Raw genomic sequence first — 19604 nt, 5'->3', positions numbered from 1 at the left:
ATTGCTCTTTGCCGTACTTGTCATAACAAGTATATCATAATGAAAAGTTGAATGTTTTAATTATTTAAATGGACCGAAGATTTTGTTGAGCTGGGCTTTTTATGCTCAATATGTGTCCTGAATTTATCAAGGGTTTAATTATATTTAAGTCAGAGTGTGTGTGCATGCGCATACATCAAAAAATAAAGTAAACCACTCTCTAGGGATGGCTTGTTAAGTAATGTTGGCATGTTGTACTTTCCTTGAGTTTTATGGGATGCTTTGAAGCTAGGTATACATTTTCTTCATATTTTGTATGCTAGAACAGATGGCAATTTGCAGTTTATAGTATCTGCCCTTTTAAATATTGATCTTGAAGATAGAAAAACCTTTGCAGTAGCAGCCAACTGAACTCATGTTAGTTTGCGTGGTTTCAGTATTTGGACACTTTCTTATGTGCAAAGCCCTTAAAAGTGGTAATCCAGTTTGCTCCTAAACTGCACTTACCACTAGTTTTATAGAGGTTTCTAATTCCATATGGAGTTATTGTATGTGTGTGTGTGTTTTGAAGCAAGTGCATTTTAGCTATTTTACATGAATGTCTCTTCAGAGTAATATTCAGGCCAGGGTGTTGCTTCAGTCAGTTCATATACATGAACACAAACTCTAAATTGTAAAGACACAGTTAATGTAAGATACCCTCTAAATACTAAAGCAACAGAATGAGAATGAGAGGTTGGGCTTGTTTAGATATCTTAATAAGCCAAAACTCTCCTTTTTGTGCTCAGGCAACATGCTCATACATGATAGCTAATTGCTCCCAAATTGTCTCCTTTAACAAGCAGAAACAGCTAAAGAAGGCCCAGATCTTATGTGTATAGTTTTCTGGCCTGTTATGTATGAACAGAGAACTCTGAATTGTCTCCCCTGTCAAGCAGATTTATAAGCAAAAAGCAACCAAGCCACAGTCCTTCTTGATACTGACTGGTAGATCAAATACTGGCCCTGGAGGTTTGGAGCCTTGAGTTGTCTTTAAAGATCTCTTTTAAGACTTCTACAAAAATTGCTTCTACAGCTGCAGCATGCAAGAGCTGCTTACAGTTTGCAATTACTCTTGCCTCTGAGCACTTTTCCATCATCAAAGGCATAGCTTTAAGGAATCAAAGTTTGAAAATATTAGTCTTTATGTCTGTTTCTCTGTTCACCTTGCATGGTTTATGTAGAGAATTACCAAAACTTTATATTTCTAACTTTTCCTGAAATTTAGATTTAAGTAAAAAAAAAAAAAAATTAAACCTTAACCTTAATTTTAAAGGTTTGAATCTACAGCATATATGTGTAGTTTTGGTGGTTATATAATATTAGTAATGACCCCTATATGTCCAGAAGCACTTATTTCCTTCCTCCTCCTCTTCTTCCTTTCTTTGTAATAAGTAGAAATGGAGAGTCAGATTGTTACAGCTAATAGAAGTTGACTATTTAGTTGAATATAGCTAAAAGTTCATTTGAGTCACGATTGGCCACAGCTAAGTTCCAGTATGCGTTTGAAATATATAAAGTCTGCAGAGGTATTTTTGTTCTCTGCAACATCAAAACTAGATTTTTTTTAGACTGCCTCAGAACTCCTTCAGAGCGCAAAGCTAGGCTTAAACATTAAAGCTGGCATGAGTATAGAGTACAAACGCAAGAGGCTCATCCATGTCTCCGTTTATTAAGCCCAGATGTAATTGTCTGAATTAGCCCTCTGTGTCTTTGAGACTTACTCATTTTGAAACCAGGTAGGAGAGATTCCATAGCGTAATTAGATTGCTGCTTTGCAACTTTAACCCTAAGATTTTTATATCAAAACTTACCAATAAGGTATACAATACTAATGTTAATTTGTATTTTAACTGTTAGTTGTGTTTGTTTTCTTTTTAAGTTCCAGTATGATAAGCAACTAAGAAAATGTTGTCAATGTTCATCCATTTAAACAAGTACAAAAAATGTAAAGGAAGGAGAACCCCACATCCTCAATCTAATGCCTAGTCTTGTTGTAGGCTCTAATAATTATGTATTCTTTTTGTTATGACAACAGGTGTATATCAGATAAGCAAACAAATCAAAGCTCACGATGGCAGTGTGTTCACACTCTGTCAAATGAGGAACGGGATGCTGCTAACTGGAGGTGGGAAGGACAGGAAAATTATTTTATGGGATCATGACTTGAATCCTGAAAGGGAAATAGAGGTAAGCAAGATAAATTGCTGTCACCAGAAATATGCAGAAAAACTGCAATTGTGGGGTTTGTGGAGGTGGAGTTGAGGTCCTGTTGGGCTTACTCCATTTATTTATTCAATCACTTCCCCTGGCCTGAAGATTTTTATTAGTTGCTATATTTTTATCCAATCTTTCCAGATCTTAGAATGGTGTGCAAGTTTCTCCCAAGCTTTATTTTCCCAATAACCCTATAAGGTAGGATAGGCTGACCGTGTGCCCACATTTACCCAGTGAGCTTCATGACTGGGTAGTGATTTGAACTCAAGTTTCCCACATATAAACTGAACATTTCTACCCACTACCTCATGGTGGCATTTTTCCTTTTATTGTATTCATCTATCTCCATCAGATAACTTATGACCCAGTTTCACACATTTGATATTGTAGATTCTACTCTCGAAATATCTATAACAGATATCTTAGGGGCCAATACACAGAGAAGTTCACCAGCCCCACAGAAATGAATTGGGGTACATCAACCCACACAGCATTTCTCAGCATTTCAGTTTTATGCCAAAGATGCTCCTGGCTGATTCCTTCCTTGAGTATTTTAAGTTATGCTTTGGCCCCTAAACAAGTCCAATATGACCACCATTTTGCTAGCAGGAAAAATTGTAATCTGCTTGACTGATACATTGAACGTCTTCATATGACACAATACCCTTGTTTCTCTTCAGATTGTGACACAATAAATCAGTAGTTCCCAAACTTGGATTCCTAGGCATTGTTGGTCTATACTGTTCAAACCCCTGGTCATTGGTCATGCTGGCTGGAGCTTTGGAAAGTTGACATCCAATAATATCTGGAGACCCATGTTTTCAAACCATTGCCACAAGCCATAGTTTGTGTTAACAGTGATTTGTTATTTAATATGTGAATTACACTTCAGAAAACAAATCAGATAGTGGTCTGCCTATTCCATTTTTGTTTTGTTTTTCTCCAAACCATTTGTCAGTTCCTTTTTAATAATAATAATAATAAAAGCTTTATTTCTAGTCCGCCTTTCCAGAGATCAAGGCGGGTTACAATGGTGGATTTAGCAATCCAACAACATACAATTTACAATAAAAACATTGTCAGAAATTTACAATTACATTATATAAAACATTATATAAAACAACAACTATAACAATTCCAAGCTAGCAGCAATTGTAACAACGGTGAGGGGGAGAGGGATCACAACAGGGCTATTGGGGGTATGCCTGTTTGAAAATATACGTTTTCAGCCCTTTTTTAAATTGGGCTAGGGAGGGGGTCGAGCGGAGCTCATTGGGGATCGAGTTCCAGAGCTTAGGGGCCGAGGTGGAAAAGGCCCTTTGTGTAGTGATGGCTCGTCTAGCATCTGGAACTCTTAGGAGATGTTTTTCAGTGACAACCCATAGCTGTTCTGCCATCACAATAAGTCATAGTGTAAACATGACAAAGTTTGTAAGCCAGCAGCAAATGACAGGATATTTTTGGTTAATTCCAACTAGAGTAGACCTATTCAATAAAATGTGGAATGATGAGTCAGCATGTAGGTATGTGCAGTTAATTAAATGGCTCTACTTTAGTCAGGATTGACAACAGAATTTAAGATCATAAATTCAGATTATGGTTTGTAACTAGTTCATAAACAGTCACTTGTTAGCAGTGTGCATCACAAGAAGGAATTAACACTTCATTGAAAGCCATATTTCAACAAAGCACATCATGCCTTATTGTGAGGTATGAATGGAGACATCATAGATTGCCTTAAAAATGCAGTTGAGCAAAGATTCGTATCCAAAATTCCCTTATTCCAGTTAAGCATTCCCTTCCCCTGACCGCAACAATTCCCAGTTATTAGAAAAAACAAAGGACATTCTACTCTGTATTTATCAAATATATGGAGTTATCTCATTGCAGTGATAGATTTACAGTCTTTGCGGGACTTTAATATAGCTGTTACGTAGGGGAAATAGCTTCAAAACAATTCTTTAAAAATAATTAATAAAATGAACTAATGGATGCCAAACTGGATATAAATCAGCATTGTGTTTAGTAAATAATAACATGAGTGGTGTAGATTTTTATCTTCCCATTCTCTTTGTTAATGTGCCACATTCTCTGTATGTACTCATTATTTAATGCTGAAAACTCCCTCCAGTACTTTAAATAAAATATAATAGTTAAAATAAAATAATGATTTATCTGGCAGCTGTTCAGATGGCTCACACGAAAGAAAAGACAAACATTTATAGGACAATGTTATTAAGAATCTGTTCTTTGTTTGGTTAGTTTCTTAATTTTCTCACAGTGCTACTTGGCATAAGAGAGTCAACCAGCCAAAAAACAAACAAACAAACCAGTGGTAGAAATAATAGGAGCTTGACTTTCTGTACTCATGTGCCAAGGTGTTCCCCACAATGACCCTGTGAGATGGTAACAGGTTCTAGTAGCACCTTTGAAGCTAACTAGGAAGAAAATGTTTCTAGTTGCTAGAAATTTCTTCCTCCCAGTTAGTCTCAAAACTGCTACTTGATTCTTCTGTGTCTTTTTATGCTGAAACCATTTTGCTAGCATAGTTTTTTCTTTGAATACTACCTGTGAGGTAAATTAGATTGAGAGGGAACAATTGAGTCATAGGGGTGAAACATGCCACCCCTTTGAATACCGGATCTGGGCCGCAGCAACCACATCCTGCAGTCCTGGTCCAGCATTTTCCCAGTGCAAAAACAAGCAGAAGAAGCAGAAGCAGAAGAAAGGCAACTGTTCAGAACAGTACTCAAAAATTGCCTCCTCTGGGATAGATAGGGAATGGAATGGGGGCTTCCGGCAGCATTCAGTGGCGTTCTGGTGTGTGGTAAAATGCATCCCCCTTCCGTTCCCTTTCCAGCCCCTTTTGTACCGTTCAATTTGCGTGCCAGGAGCCCTGTGTGATAAACCTACATGTTGGCAAATGTCAGCTTAGCTTTACTTCACCAAGTTGTTAACATAAAATGCTTTGACTCCATTGAAGGCAGGAGGAAAAGAATACAAATATGAAAAAAATAGCACACTAAAATATGCAAGTAATTGTCAATGGACATCCTCTTGTATATGATTGAGAATTATTTGCTGGAGAGCATATAAGCAAAAATGGCTGTAGCCTTATTATGATGACTATTATGTTCTGAGATCTATAATACGTAGTTAAAAAGAATGTTTTCTCCTTAGGTTCCAGATCAGTATGGAACAATCAGAGCCGTGGCAGAAGGTAAAGCAGATCAATTTATACTGGGCACTTCCCGGAATTTTATTTTGCGAGGAACATTTAATGATGGTTTCCAAGTAGAAGTACAGGTGAGTTCATTTTCTTTCCCTGTACTGGTCTGTGATGTTTTTGTTTATCATATAACTCAATAATTCAATTTAATTTTGATTTTAGGGTCACACAGATGAACTCTGGGGGCTTGGAACACATCCCTTCAAAGATCTGTTCTTAACATGTGCTCAGGATCGTCAAGTTTGTATGTGGAACTCGGTGGACCATACACTCGAGTGGACCAGGTTGCTAGATGTATGTAACATTCTTTTAAGATAATATCAGTCATGGTTATATGATGCTTCTGGTCATAATCAAGTAAAGCTTTTACTGTAAATTTGCTGTTTAGAGAAAGAATTAATATAATGCAGTGGACCCTTGTTATACACTGGAGTTTGGTTCCAAGATCCCCTGTCGATAACAAAATCTGTGGATGCTCAAGTCCCATTAAATATAACGACATAGCAAAATGGTCTCCCTTATAAAAAAACAACGGAAAATCAAGGTTCGATATTTGAAATTTATACTTTTTTGAACATTTTTAAACCGTGGATGCTTGAATCCGTGTATAAAAAATTTGTGTATAACAAGGGCTGACTTTAATAGAATTGTAGAGTTGGAAAGGATGCCGAGAGTCATGTAGTGCAACTGAAGTAGAAGAAATCCATAGCTAGTAGTCTGTCCAACCCTAGTACAAGAAATCCAATTCTGTTTAAAACCTGCAAGAAAAGAGAGTCCACCAGATGCTATGGGAGCTTGTTTCACTATCAAGCATGTCTAACCATCAGGAAGTTCTTCCATTCCTAATCATTTTTTTTTCTTGTAATTTGAATTTACCGAATCAGTTCTGGAGCAGCAGAAAACAAGCTTGTCTTACAGTTTTGTCTGGTAGTTTTTCCAATATTTGAATATGGTTATAATATCTCAATATTTTTTCTTCAAACTAAGTATATCAAGCTCCCTCACCATTTCTCAAAGGGCTTAGTTTCCATACTCGCTCCTCGAGACACCATTTTTGGACATGTTGCACTTCTGTCAGCCATAACAAGGAGTGACCAAAGCAAGGATAAGTTGGGGGTACTGCTTTCCTCAGTTGGGGCATTCAAATAATCAGTGGCAGATAACCTGCCATTTATACAAAAGGGCTCATGTTATGCCCTTGACATCTCCAAATGGGTCAGGTTATAGGAGAGACCTACACTAGGGAGATCCGGGTGCCATAGTCATTCAGAGTTCCTGTACTCATGCAGAATGTATAGCTTATGCCATTGAGCTTGATTATGGCCATTTGGGGTTGGGAAATAATGTTTGTATGAACAGGACAAACTGGAAAACAAGACATCATAATAATATGGTTATTAATTATTATTATACTTGAACCCAGGTTTGACCCTGTATTTGCCTCCTGCCCCACTTCAGTAAATCTAACTCACTCACATGGGATGAATGTATTATTTGTTTCATTTACACCCCATCTTTCTGCCCACAACAGGGAAGGCAAAATGAAGCAAAAGATAGACAAAGAGATTAAAAACACATTAAGAACATTTGCCTGCCAGTAGAAGGTCAAGAAAGAGGGAGCCAGCCTAGCATTCCTCAAAAGTTCAAGAGATTGAGAGCAACCACAAAGAAATCCCTGTCTTGAACACTCAGTAGAGAACATAAAGGCAGGGCCCTAAGGGATAATATGGTCATTCCATTCTGTATTATGATTCTTATGTTCCATACATGATTTGTGAATATTTGAGCAGCATAGATGCCCTCATAACTTCTTTTGAAATTTGGAAGGGATTGCAAAACAATCCACTATATTATTCTGGGTCATTTGGAATTGAGAGCTCAAACAATTGTGGAGCCATATGATGGTCCATAACATAAGAGCACCCAGGTGAATAATTTCATTGACAGACATGCTGTTCTTGTGGTAGAGTGTTCCTTCATTTGTTACTGTGTTGAAGATCAAGATCGTAGGAAGCATGGAGTATGTTGTTTTGTAGCAGAAACTGTAAAATTTGCTTCATTTGGCTTCTTTTAGTCCAGATGGGGAAATTCAGTATGTAAATATCTGTATGAATGTTTCTAGATTTCACCCTCAAATCATAAGACCAAAATGTGTCTTCCAGGAACCAGGACATTGTGCTGACTTCCATCCAAGTGGAACAGTGGTAGCAATAGGCACACACTCAGGAAGGTAATTTTGAACTTTCTTTTTACATTTCTGTTCAGGTAAAACACAGGAGTGAAATATTATCTCCCTTGAAATTATTATTATTTGTATATGATTGTGAATTGTTTGTTATTGTGGGACATTTAAATCCCATCTGTCTTCCATTACAGAACTCAAAGCAGCATAGAAACAGCTTAGATGGTCTCCCATTTAAGCCATAACAAGATCCAAACCTAAAGCAAAATGATGCATCTTATGCTTTCAAGCTACATTCCCTTCATTTCCCAATATGAAATCTAACAGAAAAGGAAGACATGTTCAAGTGAAAAAACAAAAGAAAAACTCTTAAATAAGCTTAAATTTTCAAAATGTGAATGGAATTTACCAGCATGCAAACAAAATTAGGCTGATGTGCTCCAGACAAAAATCTTGCCCTTCCAGATTTTTTGTCTGTTTTCCCACCCACCCTGCTTTTGGCAGAAAAGCTGAGGGTCAATTAATCAACTGTGTAACTGGCTGTCTGCATGTTTTTGCACTGCAGGTTACAGAATTTAACCATTGGCTATGCTGGTTAGAGCTGATGGGAATTGTAAGCAAAATCTTCTGAGGGCCACAGATGTCACCTGTCAATTAAACATAATTAATTAATTAACTAATGAAATTAAACCACCTGTCATAATCATCTTCATTGTCATCTTCACTTATACCCCACATTGACTCCAAAACTGGAAGTGAAGGTGTGAAGACAAATAAAAATGCATAGAAAAACAAAAGTACAATATACATAATGTTAAATCATGATTAAATTATCTATTTATTTTATATTTCAGAATATTTATACCCCATTCTTCAGCCAGAAAGGGTGTCAAGAGTGGCTTACAAATTGTTAATTTGACAGTTTCCTGCCCTTCGGCTTACAATTTAAATAAGACAGGACACAGAAGGGAAAGGGAATGGCGGTGAGACAGGGAATTAAACCCAGCAAAGGCTGCATGGTCTTCTCCCCATCCAAAACTATAGTAGTGGCAGTTAAGATGTAGGAAGGGCTTTTCATTTATTTCTGGACCTAGGCATGATGAAGCCATACCTGGCTCTTCTTTTCTCCTTTCAAGGCAAGGGCAGTGGCAGCTGGGAGGGGGGGTATTTCATCTGCAATAGAATTGAAACTAAAACAAATTAATTAAAAGGTAAAAATGAGTAGAAGAGCATCCTATTAAAAGCCCTGGTAGTCAGTTTTCAAAAGCTTATTGGAAAAGAACATTTTTCACCTATCCACAGATATACAATAAAGAGGGAAACATCTTAGTCTCCTGAAGAAGGCAGTTCCAAAGCCCAGGAGAAGCTGTTAGGAAGGCTTTCTCCCTCAATAGAAAGGTGGGAAGACCAAGGGTATAATCTGGAACAGTAAGGAAGTGTCTCCCAATCAAATGTTCTTTCCAGTATTAAAGATCCAATTCTCCATATTTAATTTTGTGAAGATAAATGATTTGGTAGAGTGAAGAAACTGAATGCTAGGAGTTTTGGGGAAGCAGCACAGAGAGGAAGAAGCTGCAGACACAGTACAGCGCAATCTTATTTAAATTTTTGTGAGCAGAAAGCAGAGAACCAAAGAAACTTACATGCCATTAGCTACCCAGCCCCAGCCCTCCAAACATTACTATTCATTGAGATTTCCAAGCTTGCTTAACAATTGAATCACCAAGCCTGCTTGAAGTTTGCAGTGAAATCTGTGAGCTGAAACAACGTATTATTTTGCTATTGCTGATTTGTAAGAGTTTTTTTCCCCTCAGATCATTTTCTTATATAGATGAAATGTATTAATGATTAGCTTGTACCAAAGCCTAGCCTTTCACAGGCTGCTATAATTTTACTGGGCTAGTTTACCATCTGCTTGCTGCATAGTTTTCAGTTGGAAATGAGAGATCTTCTAGGAATGTATATTCCCCCAAAGTGAAACCCAGCTGTAGTAATAAAAACTCAATTGGAGCTCACATTGAACTGCTAGATTTTAGTATCCAGGAAATTTGTCTCATGGAGACATGCTATCTATTAGCATGTGTTAAACGGATGAAAGAGCTCCAGTCTTCTTCAAGAGGGACTCTTGAGTGTAGGTTCTCACAAATGTAGACAACTATGGATCTTTTCAAGTAATAACTGGCTGGACTGATTGCTGGATTAAATGAAGCAATAATCTGTTGGTGTTAATCTGTTATATTTTTATCTCGCCCAATTTCATGGCAACAAACAAGCCATTCATTGAAATAGTTTCAAGCAAGTAATACTTTTTGTACTTTTTATGTGCCTTCATGTCAACACTGATTTATGGCAGCCCTATCCAATCTTTGCATAATTTATTCCAGCCAGTCGTTCCCCGAGGTCGAACAGCCCTTACTGTCAGGGCTGTTCGACAGTAGAACACACTTCCTCAGAGAGTGCTGGAGTCTCCCTCCTTTGGAGGTCTTTAAACAGAGGCTGGATGGCCATCTGTCAGGGATGCTTTGACTGAGAGTTCCTGCATGGCAGAGGTGTAGAAAGGATGGCCCTTGTGGTCTCTTCCAACTCTATGATTCTATAATTCTGTGATTCATTGCCTTCCTCTGATGCTGAAAGGTTTTAATAGCCCAAAATCTCCCAGTGAGTTTCATGACTGTGCAGGGATTTGAACCCTCATCTCCTAGGGTCAGTCTCCAAACCACAACACCACACTGGTTCTCATGAGGTATTACATCTTTAGATAAATTTTAACAACAAAATTCTCTGTTTTATAATTCTAGAGAGTTGTAACCACTTCTGTCTCTTTCTGATTAAAATGAACTACCTGGCAACAGCTATCGGACATCTAAAATGGATGCTACAAATCTAGAACTGCACACAACTGCAACTAGTTAATAAACTGTACTCTCAGCAGCAGCATCAAAAGTACAATATTAACATTTAAAAAAATAAACTAACAGTACACTAATATTTACTTTGTTCACAGAGTCTCTAGAAAGTCTGTCACTCACCAATACTCATGATTTCCAGATTGATACATTATTTTCACATTACATGGAAGTGGAGCATTGTGAGGATGCCAACTACATATTAGGGCCACTACCACCCCCAAAAAATGTTTTAATGCTCTCTAAGATGAAGAATGAGATGGTGCTCCCATCCACTTATGTATAAAAGCTAACTAGACTAGCAGTTTAATCTTTTGTCAATAATTATTATAGGGCAGCGTTTTCCACTGCACCTGAAACCAGCAGGCTAGGTAAGGGCTGCAGGACAGATGGTGTTTCACACACCTCTCCTCCAACGCTTTGCAGCCATCTTCTAGCATTTGCTGCCTGAGGCAAATGGCTTGTAGTAGAGCTGGTTCTGTAAACCACTGTCTGTCCTCTGTCTCCCATAGTTGTAGTTTTGTGAGATATGAAAAAGGAAGATAGAATCCATACTTTCCTCTCCAGGCTCCAAACTATCACTTTCGATTATATGATCACAGGTGGAAGGACAGTGGTCCATTTCCTGAGGTCTGTTGCTGTCACACTAGACAATGCTAAGCTGGATGCACTCATAGATTGATTTAGTTCCTGTTTATTCCACTTGAATTTTGGAATAGATTTTAGAGCATACCTTTAACTAATCTGCTCCTGAATGCAAAATTTCTAGAGCTGAAGTCACACAACAACAGTAACAACTGAAACAAATCTTGCATTGAAGTCTTAAGGATGATCATCTGCAGGAGTGGAGAAAGTGTAGCAAAGGCTGACTGCCCCTCCCAGCCCATTTGTGCACCCCTCCAAGCCCGAGACAGTGCCACTGATTGCCCCATGGGACAAACCTCGGAACATATGAGACCTCCTGGCACATCTGGAGCAAAAGGGGGAGCGAGCCCACCAAGTCCCCATTCAGGAAATATTGGGTTGGTTTTGGGCCCTCAAATTACCTCAAACGGATTGAATTTGACCAGAAATGCTTTGTTTTGCCTCCTTCACTCTGCTCATTGCTTTTATTGCTGCTAACTCCTCAACTGCTGCAAAATCCACCCAAATGGCAATGGGAACTGACATGATCACTTCTAGCTCAACAGGGATCTCCCAACAGCTAGAAGGACCAAAGGCTGAAAATCAAATTTTGGTAGGCTGCATTTGGTCCATGTAATTAGGATTATATGACTACGATTTTCCTCTTGCTGATACTGTTTACATCAGTCTGTTTGCATTAAACCCACATCTGAATTGTTCCAAGGAAAGAAAAGATCCAGAATAGACTGTTGGTAAAATCCGAAACTGTTCATAAAAGAATGTGCATGCTTCTACATTACTTTTATATGTTTCAGTCACAAATGTGTTACCATTCCTACTTTGATCAGCCTGAGTTCAATACAGATAGCAGAAGAAAAAGTTCCCTAGTAATTTGGATGGCATTAAAAAAAGCCACTGATTTTTTTTAGTGTAATTCAGTACCAAAGCAACAAGCTGAAACTCATCATTCATCCAGCTGCACTACAAAACTTGCCATTGGTGAACCCACATTGTGTGTATGTGTTGCCCCTGTGATAAAATGGTTTCTGCTGCTGTCCAACAAAAACATTTCAACCATTTTTTCCACTGGTTTCATCCATCTTACGCACAGCATATTCACAAGCTGTGGTGGTATGTTGAGCTGCTTCATGTTTTATGTCTTTCATGTGGTCCTGTAACCACAAATTGGTTTTAAGCCATTTAGAATAGGCCATTTTCCAGATATCTGGTTTTAAGACTTGGCTTTTTAAAAAGGAGAGAAAAAAGAGAGAGAGGTAACTTCTTTTCACAAACATAACTCTATGTAGTCTCCCTGGGGGTGGGATTTTAAATTGTAATAGTAAGTTTTGTTTTTGTTTTGTTGACCACATTTTTAATTTTCCACATTTATAGGCAGCACTGTGATAGTTTAGGTAGCTGGCCCCAGAACACTTGCAAAGCTAGAAGCACCACGTTACTGTGTCCAAAGTTGATTGTCTTCTGTTTAATAAAACACAGTGTATGCAAACAAATGAGCCATATAATGATTACTTTTGAAAGTCATCCTTTGGTGGCATCATTTCAGGTGCAACAGCCTGAGATGTAGATCCAGTGGTTTTATACACATAGCAGATGGAGAAAATGTACTCTTCTGGATCTAAATTAAGCACTCTGTCTGTCTGGGATACTGTAAATCACACCATAGTGAAGCCAAATTGTATTCATGGTTTAATTAATTAATTCACATAATATTTTGCATTGTCTTTTTATATTGTGTGATGTGTATTTTTAGTTAAACCTTAGATGTTATATTCTGTTAATAGGTATATAAATGCCACAAATAAATGTTGGTTACTATTACCATGCCCATATTGCAGTTAGGTAAAGGGTGGAAGTAAGATTAAGAGAGTAGTATCCTACCTAAGGCTACTTTCTAATGAATTCATAGCTATGATATTCTTTAGCCATTAGGTTTCACTGGGCCTCTGCTGCTACTGAGAGTTCTGTTTGATCACCACATGCATCAGAGCCTGGTGTTTTGATTGAGTCATTTGAGTTTCCACCTTTCAGAATCTGAAATGCCAACAATTGTCCACTGATGCTTTAAATGCATCAGTGTGTCTTGTGGAATCAGAAGTCTATTTTTGTCCCGTTATAGATATAGATACAGTATATAGGTACCGTAGATATACCATCTCAGAAAATTTTGTTTACGAAGAATACAATTTTGAGTATTGCATGTCACCAGGAGTACATTTCAGAAGTATACAATTACTTGATCATAACTTAGGAATGTTATCTATTTATTTATTTATTTATTTATTAGAATGTTTCCCTATTGTGACTCCTTAACAGGTGGTTTGTTCTGGATGCCGAAACAAGAGATTTGGTTTCAATACATACAGATGGCAATGAGCAGCTTTCGGTGATGCGCTACACCGTAGGTAGGGTTACAGTGCTTGATTTTCTTTGAAAATATGTGTTTTAATTTCTTATGTAAAGTGAAATTTTGTAGTAGGCCTGTACATTTTTAATGTGCCTCAACACCTCAATCCAGTTATGCTCCAGTATTTAAAGTACATCATTATTAAAATAGGTGTAGAAATTAAGAACAGCAATTGTACTTTGCTTGCACCTGAATCAACAGTATTCTTTATCAGCCATGAATAAAACTTTCACAGGCTAAATAAAACATTTAGAGATGTGAATTGAAATGGAAAAGGGAACTCACCAAGTGCAAGGAATGGCAGGAGTATAAAATATCTATGAGCTTATCAACATTCCATCCAGAGACAACATGCAAATGACATATTGTCTCTGGATCAAGGATTTGTGTTTTGGTTTATTCTTGTTTTATTGCCTCCTCCTTCAAGCATTTCAAGTAGAGCGGGCTATAATCTGATGAAATAGGGGTGACATGCTTGTTACCCAGCATAACAGGTCTTCCCTTTGCTTTGTAGATGGCACCTTACTTGCAGTAGGATCCCATGACAACTTTATTTACCTCTACATAGTTACCGAAAATGGAAGAAAGTACAGCAGATACGGAAAGTGTACTGTAAGTTTTTGTGCCTTATAAATTAGTTTCAGTAATATGGTTTTGTGAAGTGAGACTGCGGCCTTGTGTATTGTCCTCTCTCTCCCTCTCTCCTTCTCTCTTTCTCTCTCTCTTCATGCCAAGCACATTGCAACTTTAAAAGTGCTATCATGTATCGCTCTCATAAGCAGAAGTGAAAGTCCCTGCAAATGTCCTCCCCACCTGCCACCAAAAGAAAGGAGTTGGGTAGGTGGGTGTTTACATCTAAACCCAGAACTATATTAATTAATCTGGAATTTATATACGACAGCAATCCTCCTCCAATGATGTTTCCATAGACTTTTAATACAAAGCATAGTATTTGAAACCCATAGTTACCTTTTTGGTTTTAAAGACTTTTTCCTATTAATATTACATTGCAAAAGTATAGCCCAATAAAAATGCTTCATTGTTTTTCCTGAAATGCAAGTGTTCTGCATTTTCACGTAGCATAGCATTGCTTTGATAGATGCATAGATATTTCTTTCGCCCTGCACTTGCTTCAGAGGAATGAGAACTTCACAAGGGATTCAGTGTGTGTGTGTGTGTGTGTGTGTGTGTGTATGTATCTTAGCACCATCCCTTGCAAGAGTGGGAGCAGCCTATTGGTAGAGGGCAATACTGCTACTTTTCCAAGCATATATTCCTTAACAAAAGAGCCAGTGTGGTGTTGTGGTTTGGATGTTGGACTAAATCCCAGTTCAGTCGTGGAAAACGATTGAGTGCCCTTGAGTAATCAAATTCTCTCTTGCTAAAAGGAAGGCAATGGCAAGTCAATGGCAAACCTCCTCTGAACAAATCTTGACACGGGTGATAAAAACCTAGAATAGGATCACCATAAGTTTGAGTCAGCTTGAAAGCATATACTAAAAACTAAACAACTCTTGTAGGGAAATGGTCTAAATGAGAATCACTTAATTTCAGTACTAAATTTGATTATATACCCATCCTATAAAACCCTTCATATATTATTGTGACAGTTGCAGTTTAAGAACCATTTACTAGATTTTGTTTAACTTCATCACAGTGGTTACATTATGTGACTTCTGACAATGCTTTGGGATGAATCCTCTCATTTTCCAACAGATTTCTTCTCATAAAGTCACATAGGAAATACACAGACCATTCCCATGCAGACTACTCCCATTACAGTGGTCTTATTGCTAGGTCAGTGGTTCTCAAACTGTAGCAGGATTCCCAAGGGGACAAGAGAGGGGATCACGAGACTTGGAGGCCCTGATGTCTCCTTGTCCTCTTCCCAAACTTGTTAATGTGTAAAATTTACACATACATTGAGTAAATTATTGAATTTACTTAAATAAAACTGTTCTAATTGAATGATGTTATTTCCTTATACAGTGGATCCTTGTTATACGCTGTGGTTTGGTTCCAAGATTCCCCAGTGGATAACAAAATCCGTGTATGTTCAAGTCCCATTAAATATAATGACATAGCAAAATTGTGTCCCTTATTTTAAAAAAATGGAAAATCAAGGTTTGATATTTGAAATGTATACTTTTTTGGAACATTTTCAAACCGTGGATGCTTGAATCTGTATATAAAAAAATCCGTGTATAAGAAGGGCCATCTGTAAAATGTTAAAATGAGAATAAACACAAATGTATGAATGAAAATACTCACCGTAAATAAAATATTTTTAGACATATACGATGTCGAGTGGAGAGGCATGACATCCACATATAGATTTGAAGAGGGGGGAGGGAGTCCCAATGCTTAAAAGTTTTGATTACCACTGCACTAGACTACACTGTCCTAGTATTACAGTGCAATTGGGTGTGTATTTGTTGCATCTATTGCCCCCTTGTGGAGAATTTGAAATTTCACATAATTATTTGTCAAATGTTTTTTTTAAAGGTTAATTGATAAATATTAACATTATACACTGCAAACACAAATCTAAAACCCACTCAAGAAATAATCCAGTTTGAGATCGCTTTAACTGCCCTGGCTAGGGAATTCTGGGAACTGTCGTTTTGTGAGACCTTGAGCCTTCTCTGTCAGAGAGCTCAGGTGCCACAATAAACTACAGTTCCCAGGATTCCTTACCACTAAACCAGGGCAGTTAAAGTGGTCTCAAATTGGATTATTTCTGCAGTGTGTTTTGGTCCACAATCAATATAGACCTGCCAATTTTGGGGGATGTCTGAGTAGCATCTATATTTTTGTTGGCTACTACTACTACTACTACTACTAATAATAATAATAATAATAATTTATATTCTGCTTAATCTCGGGGAATCCAAGTGGATTACAGCAGTAAAATACAGTACTATTAAAAGAGATAGATTAAAAATTGCAAAATCCCCCACCACCACCCCCTCACATAAAAATATAATCAAGTCCTAAAAAGAGACTGAAAAAAGAGTTAAAACATTAATATACAATACACTGAAATGAGATAAAAATTTCAAGCCAAGTCCAGGTAGGGTACATAAAGATGATTGTTAGCCATCTCAAGTCACAAAAAAACAGGAACATCTGTTTGGTGTAGATGCTCCTGTTCTTGTTCCCAGAAAGCACGTCAGAATTACTAAGCTAGTAACAGATCTGCAAACACTGAAGTATTGCAGGGACTTCATTTATGGAAGAGTCAAGGAGGAAGACAATAATGGAAAAAGTAGCACAATATTGGCACCCTTTGGTAACTATCACTTTGACGTGGTGGGAATTGGGAGGGCGATAATGTTGGAGACTCCTTAAATAAATAAATAATAAATAAAATTTTTATTTATACCCCGCCCTTCCAAATGATCAGGGCGGCTAACAAAATGCACCAAAGTGCAAACAAGATACAAAATTAAAAACACACATTAACAACAACAACAATCCTTAAAAACAATAAAAAACCCCTAAGCCCAACCTCACGGCCACGAGAGAGGAGGGAGGCCCACAGGATGTTTAGTCGGGGAATGCCTGATTAAATAGGAAGGTTTTTAAGCCCTTCCTAAATTGGGCCAGGGTGGTAGATGAGCGGAGCTCCGTGGGCAACGTATTCCAGAGGGCTGGGGCAGCTGTGGAAAAGGATCTTCTGGCAGTAGCAGCCAACCTAGCCCCAGGCACCTTCAGGAGTTGCTGCCCAGATGTTCTGAGGGTGCGAGGCGGAATGTACGGGGAGAGGCGGTCCTCCAGGAATCCTGGGCCCAAGCCATTTAGGGCTTTATAGGTAATAACCAACGCCTTATATTGCGCTCGGAAGCGAATGGGCAGCCAATGGAGATCTTTAAGCACGGGTGTTATATGGCTGGTCCTGGAAGCACCAGTGACCAGTCGTGCTGCCATGTTCTGCACCAGTTGCAGCTTCCGAGTTTGGTATAAGGGTTGCCCCATGTAGAGTACATTACAGAAATCCAGTCTCGAAGTTACCAGAGCATGTACAACAGTTTCAAGGTCCCTCTGAGCCAGGTATGGGCGCAGCTGGCGAATCAGCCGAAGCTGATAACAGGTACTCTTGACCGTCGCATTCACCTGAGCAGTCAGGTGAAGGGAAGAGTCAAGAAGCACCCCCAGACTGCGCACGGAGTCCTTCACGGGGAGCGTGACCCCATTCAGGACAGGTGGAACCACCGTCATTCCTGGTCCAGGGGAACCTATCACTAGTACCTCCGTTTTTTCTGGATTAAGCTTGAGTCGGTTTTCCCTCATCCAGCCCATTACTGACTCCAGACAGGCCACGAGAGGAGAGACGCCATCCCTGGTCACTGCATCAGTCGGAGACATAGAGAAAATAATTTGGGTGTCATCAGCGTACTGATAACCCCGCGCCCCATATCTCCGGATGATCTCTCCCAGCGGTTTCATGTAAATGTTAAATAGCATGGGGGACAAAATGGCTCCTTGAGGGACCCCAGTATTAAGGGCCCGCTCGCTGGAGCACACGTCCCCCAGCTGCACCATCTGGGACCTCCCAGAGAGGTAGGAGCGGAACCACTGGAGCGCAATGCCCCCGACTCCCACCTCAGCCAGGCGCCCCAGAAGGATACCATGGTCTATGGTATCGAAAGCCGCTGAGATGTCCAAGAGCACCAACAGGGACACGCTCCCCCTGTCAATGCCCAGACGGAGATCATCGACCAAGGCGACCATGGCCGTCTCAACCCCGTGACCCGCTCGGAAGCCAGTTTGAAATGGGTCCAGATAATCCGTTTCATCCAAGACCGCCTGAAGCTGGATCGCAACCGCCCTCTCAATCACCTTCCCCAAAAATGGAAGCAGCGACACCGGCCGATAATTATTATGAACCAGGGGGTCAAGGGAGGGCTTTTTTAGGATCGGTCTCACTATGGCCAATTTAAGATCCGATGGGAAACGCCCATCCCTGAAGGATGTATTAATTATCCGGCGTAACAAGAGTGTCACCGCCGGTCCCCCCTGGGCCGCTAACCATGAGGGACAGGGATCAAGAGAGCAGGTTGTTTTCCGAACACTTCCGAGGATCTTGTCCACATCCTCGGTACTAACCGACTCAAACTGATCCAGTATAATATAGTCCACGGAGGCTCTGGACGCTTCTACCCTAGGTTCTGCCACAATGTCGGCGTTCAGACCTTCGCTTATACGAGAAGTTTTATCCACGAAAAAGTCGTTAAACAAGTCGCAGCAGGCCTTAGAGGGTTCAAGGATCTGGTTCAGGGCGGGAGGGAGCTGAGTTAGCTCCCTGACCACCCTGAACAACTCTGCTGGACGCGACTCCGCGGACGCAATACGAGCACCATAGAACGAATTCTTTGTTGCTCGTATTGCCTCTCCGTAGTCCTCTAACAATCGGTCTAGGAGAGTCTTGTCGCTTAAGCGAAGGTGTTTACGCCAACGGTACTCTAGCCGTCGCAGAGCCCGCTTCCTCGCCCGGAGATCTTCCGTGTACCAGGGCTTACGCTTGGAAGCGGGCCTGAGAGGGCGCTTGGGAGCGATTCTGTGTATAGCCCCAGAAAGACCGGTATTCCAGATACCGGTAAGGGCATCAACAGAGTCGCCGTCATTTCCAACCGTGAGCCCCTCTAAGGCTTCTTGGAACCTCTCAGGTTCCATCAGCCTTCGAGGGTGGACCATCCTAATCGGTCCACCACCCCCGGGGGGGATCTGGGTAGAAGCCTTGATTGTCCCCTCTACCAGGAAATGATCCGTCCATGACAAGGGGGAAATATCAGCTATTTCCACCCACGGATTTTCCGCCTCCGAACAGAAGACCAAATCGAGAGTATTACCCGCGCAATGCGTGAGACCCTGTATCAGCTGGGACAGGCCCATGGCCGCCATGGTCTCCATGAATTCCCGAGCCGCACCAGATGGAACAGAGCTTGCCGTGAGGGAGATGTTGAAGTCACCCAGGACAAGAAGCCTGGGCGCCTCCAACAT

At 39.8% G+C, this 19604-nt stretch overlaps 1 protein-coding gene across 5 annotated transcripts in view; it reads left to right on the top strand.

Annotated features, from left to right (window-relative positions):
* Positions 1-19604, top strand: part of EML4 (EMAP like 4) — a 246570-nt gene that overhangs the window by 208410 nt on the left and 18556 nt on the right. For all 5 annotated transcript variants that reach the window (XM_089529197.1, XM_089529196.1, XM_089529195.1 and 2 more), the window contains 6 exons: positions 2057-2208; positions 5416-5541; positions 5627-5758; positions 7627-7694; positions 13511-13599; positions 14116-14213. In XM_089529197.1, the coding sequence (XP_089385323.1) occupies positions 2057-2208; positions 5416-5541; positions 5627-5758; positions 7627-7694; positions 13511-13599; positions 14116-14213 (665 nt within the window). The remainder of the gene's footprint in view (positions 1-2056; positions 2209-5415; positions 5542-5626; positions 5759-7626; positions 7695-13510; positions 13600-14115; positions 14214-19604) is intronic.

The sequence above is a fragment of the Sceloporus occidentalis genome, unplaced genomic scaffold (assembly GCF_023333645.1).
Source record: "Sceloporus occidentalis isolate IW3139 unplaced genomic scaffold, rSceOcc1.0.p SCAF_6, whole genome shotgun sequence".
NCBI lineage: Eukaryota > Metazoa > Chordata > Lepidosauria > Squamata > Phrynosomatidae > Sceloporus > Sceloporus occidentalis.
Note: the sequence above shows the minus strand (reverse complement) of the source record. Positions and strands in the feature narration are given on the sequence as shown.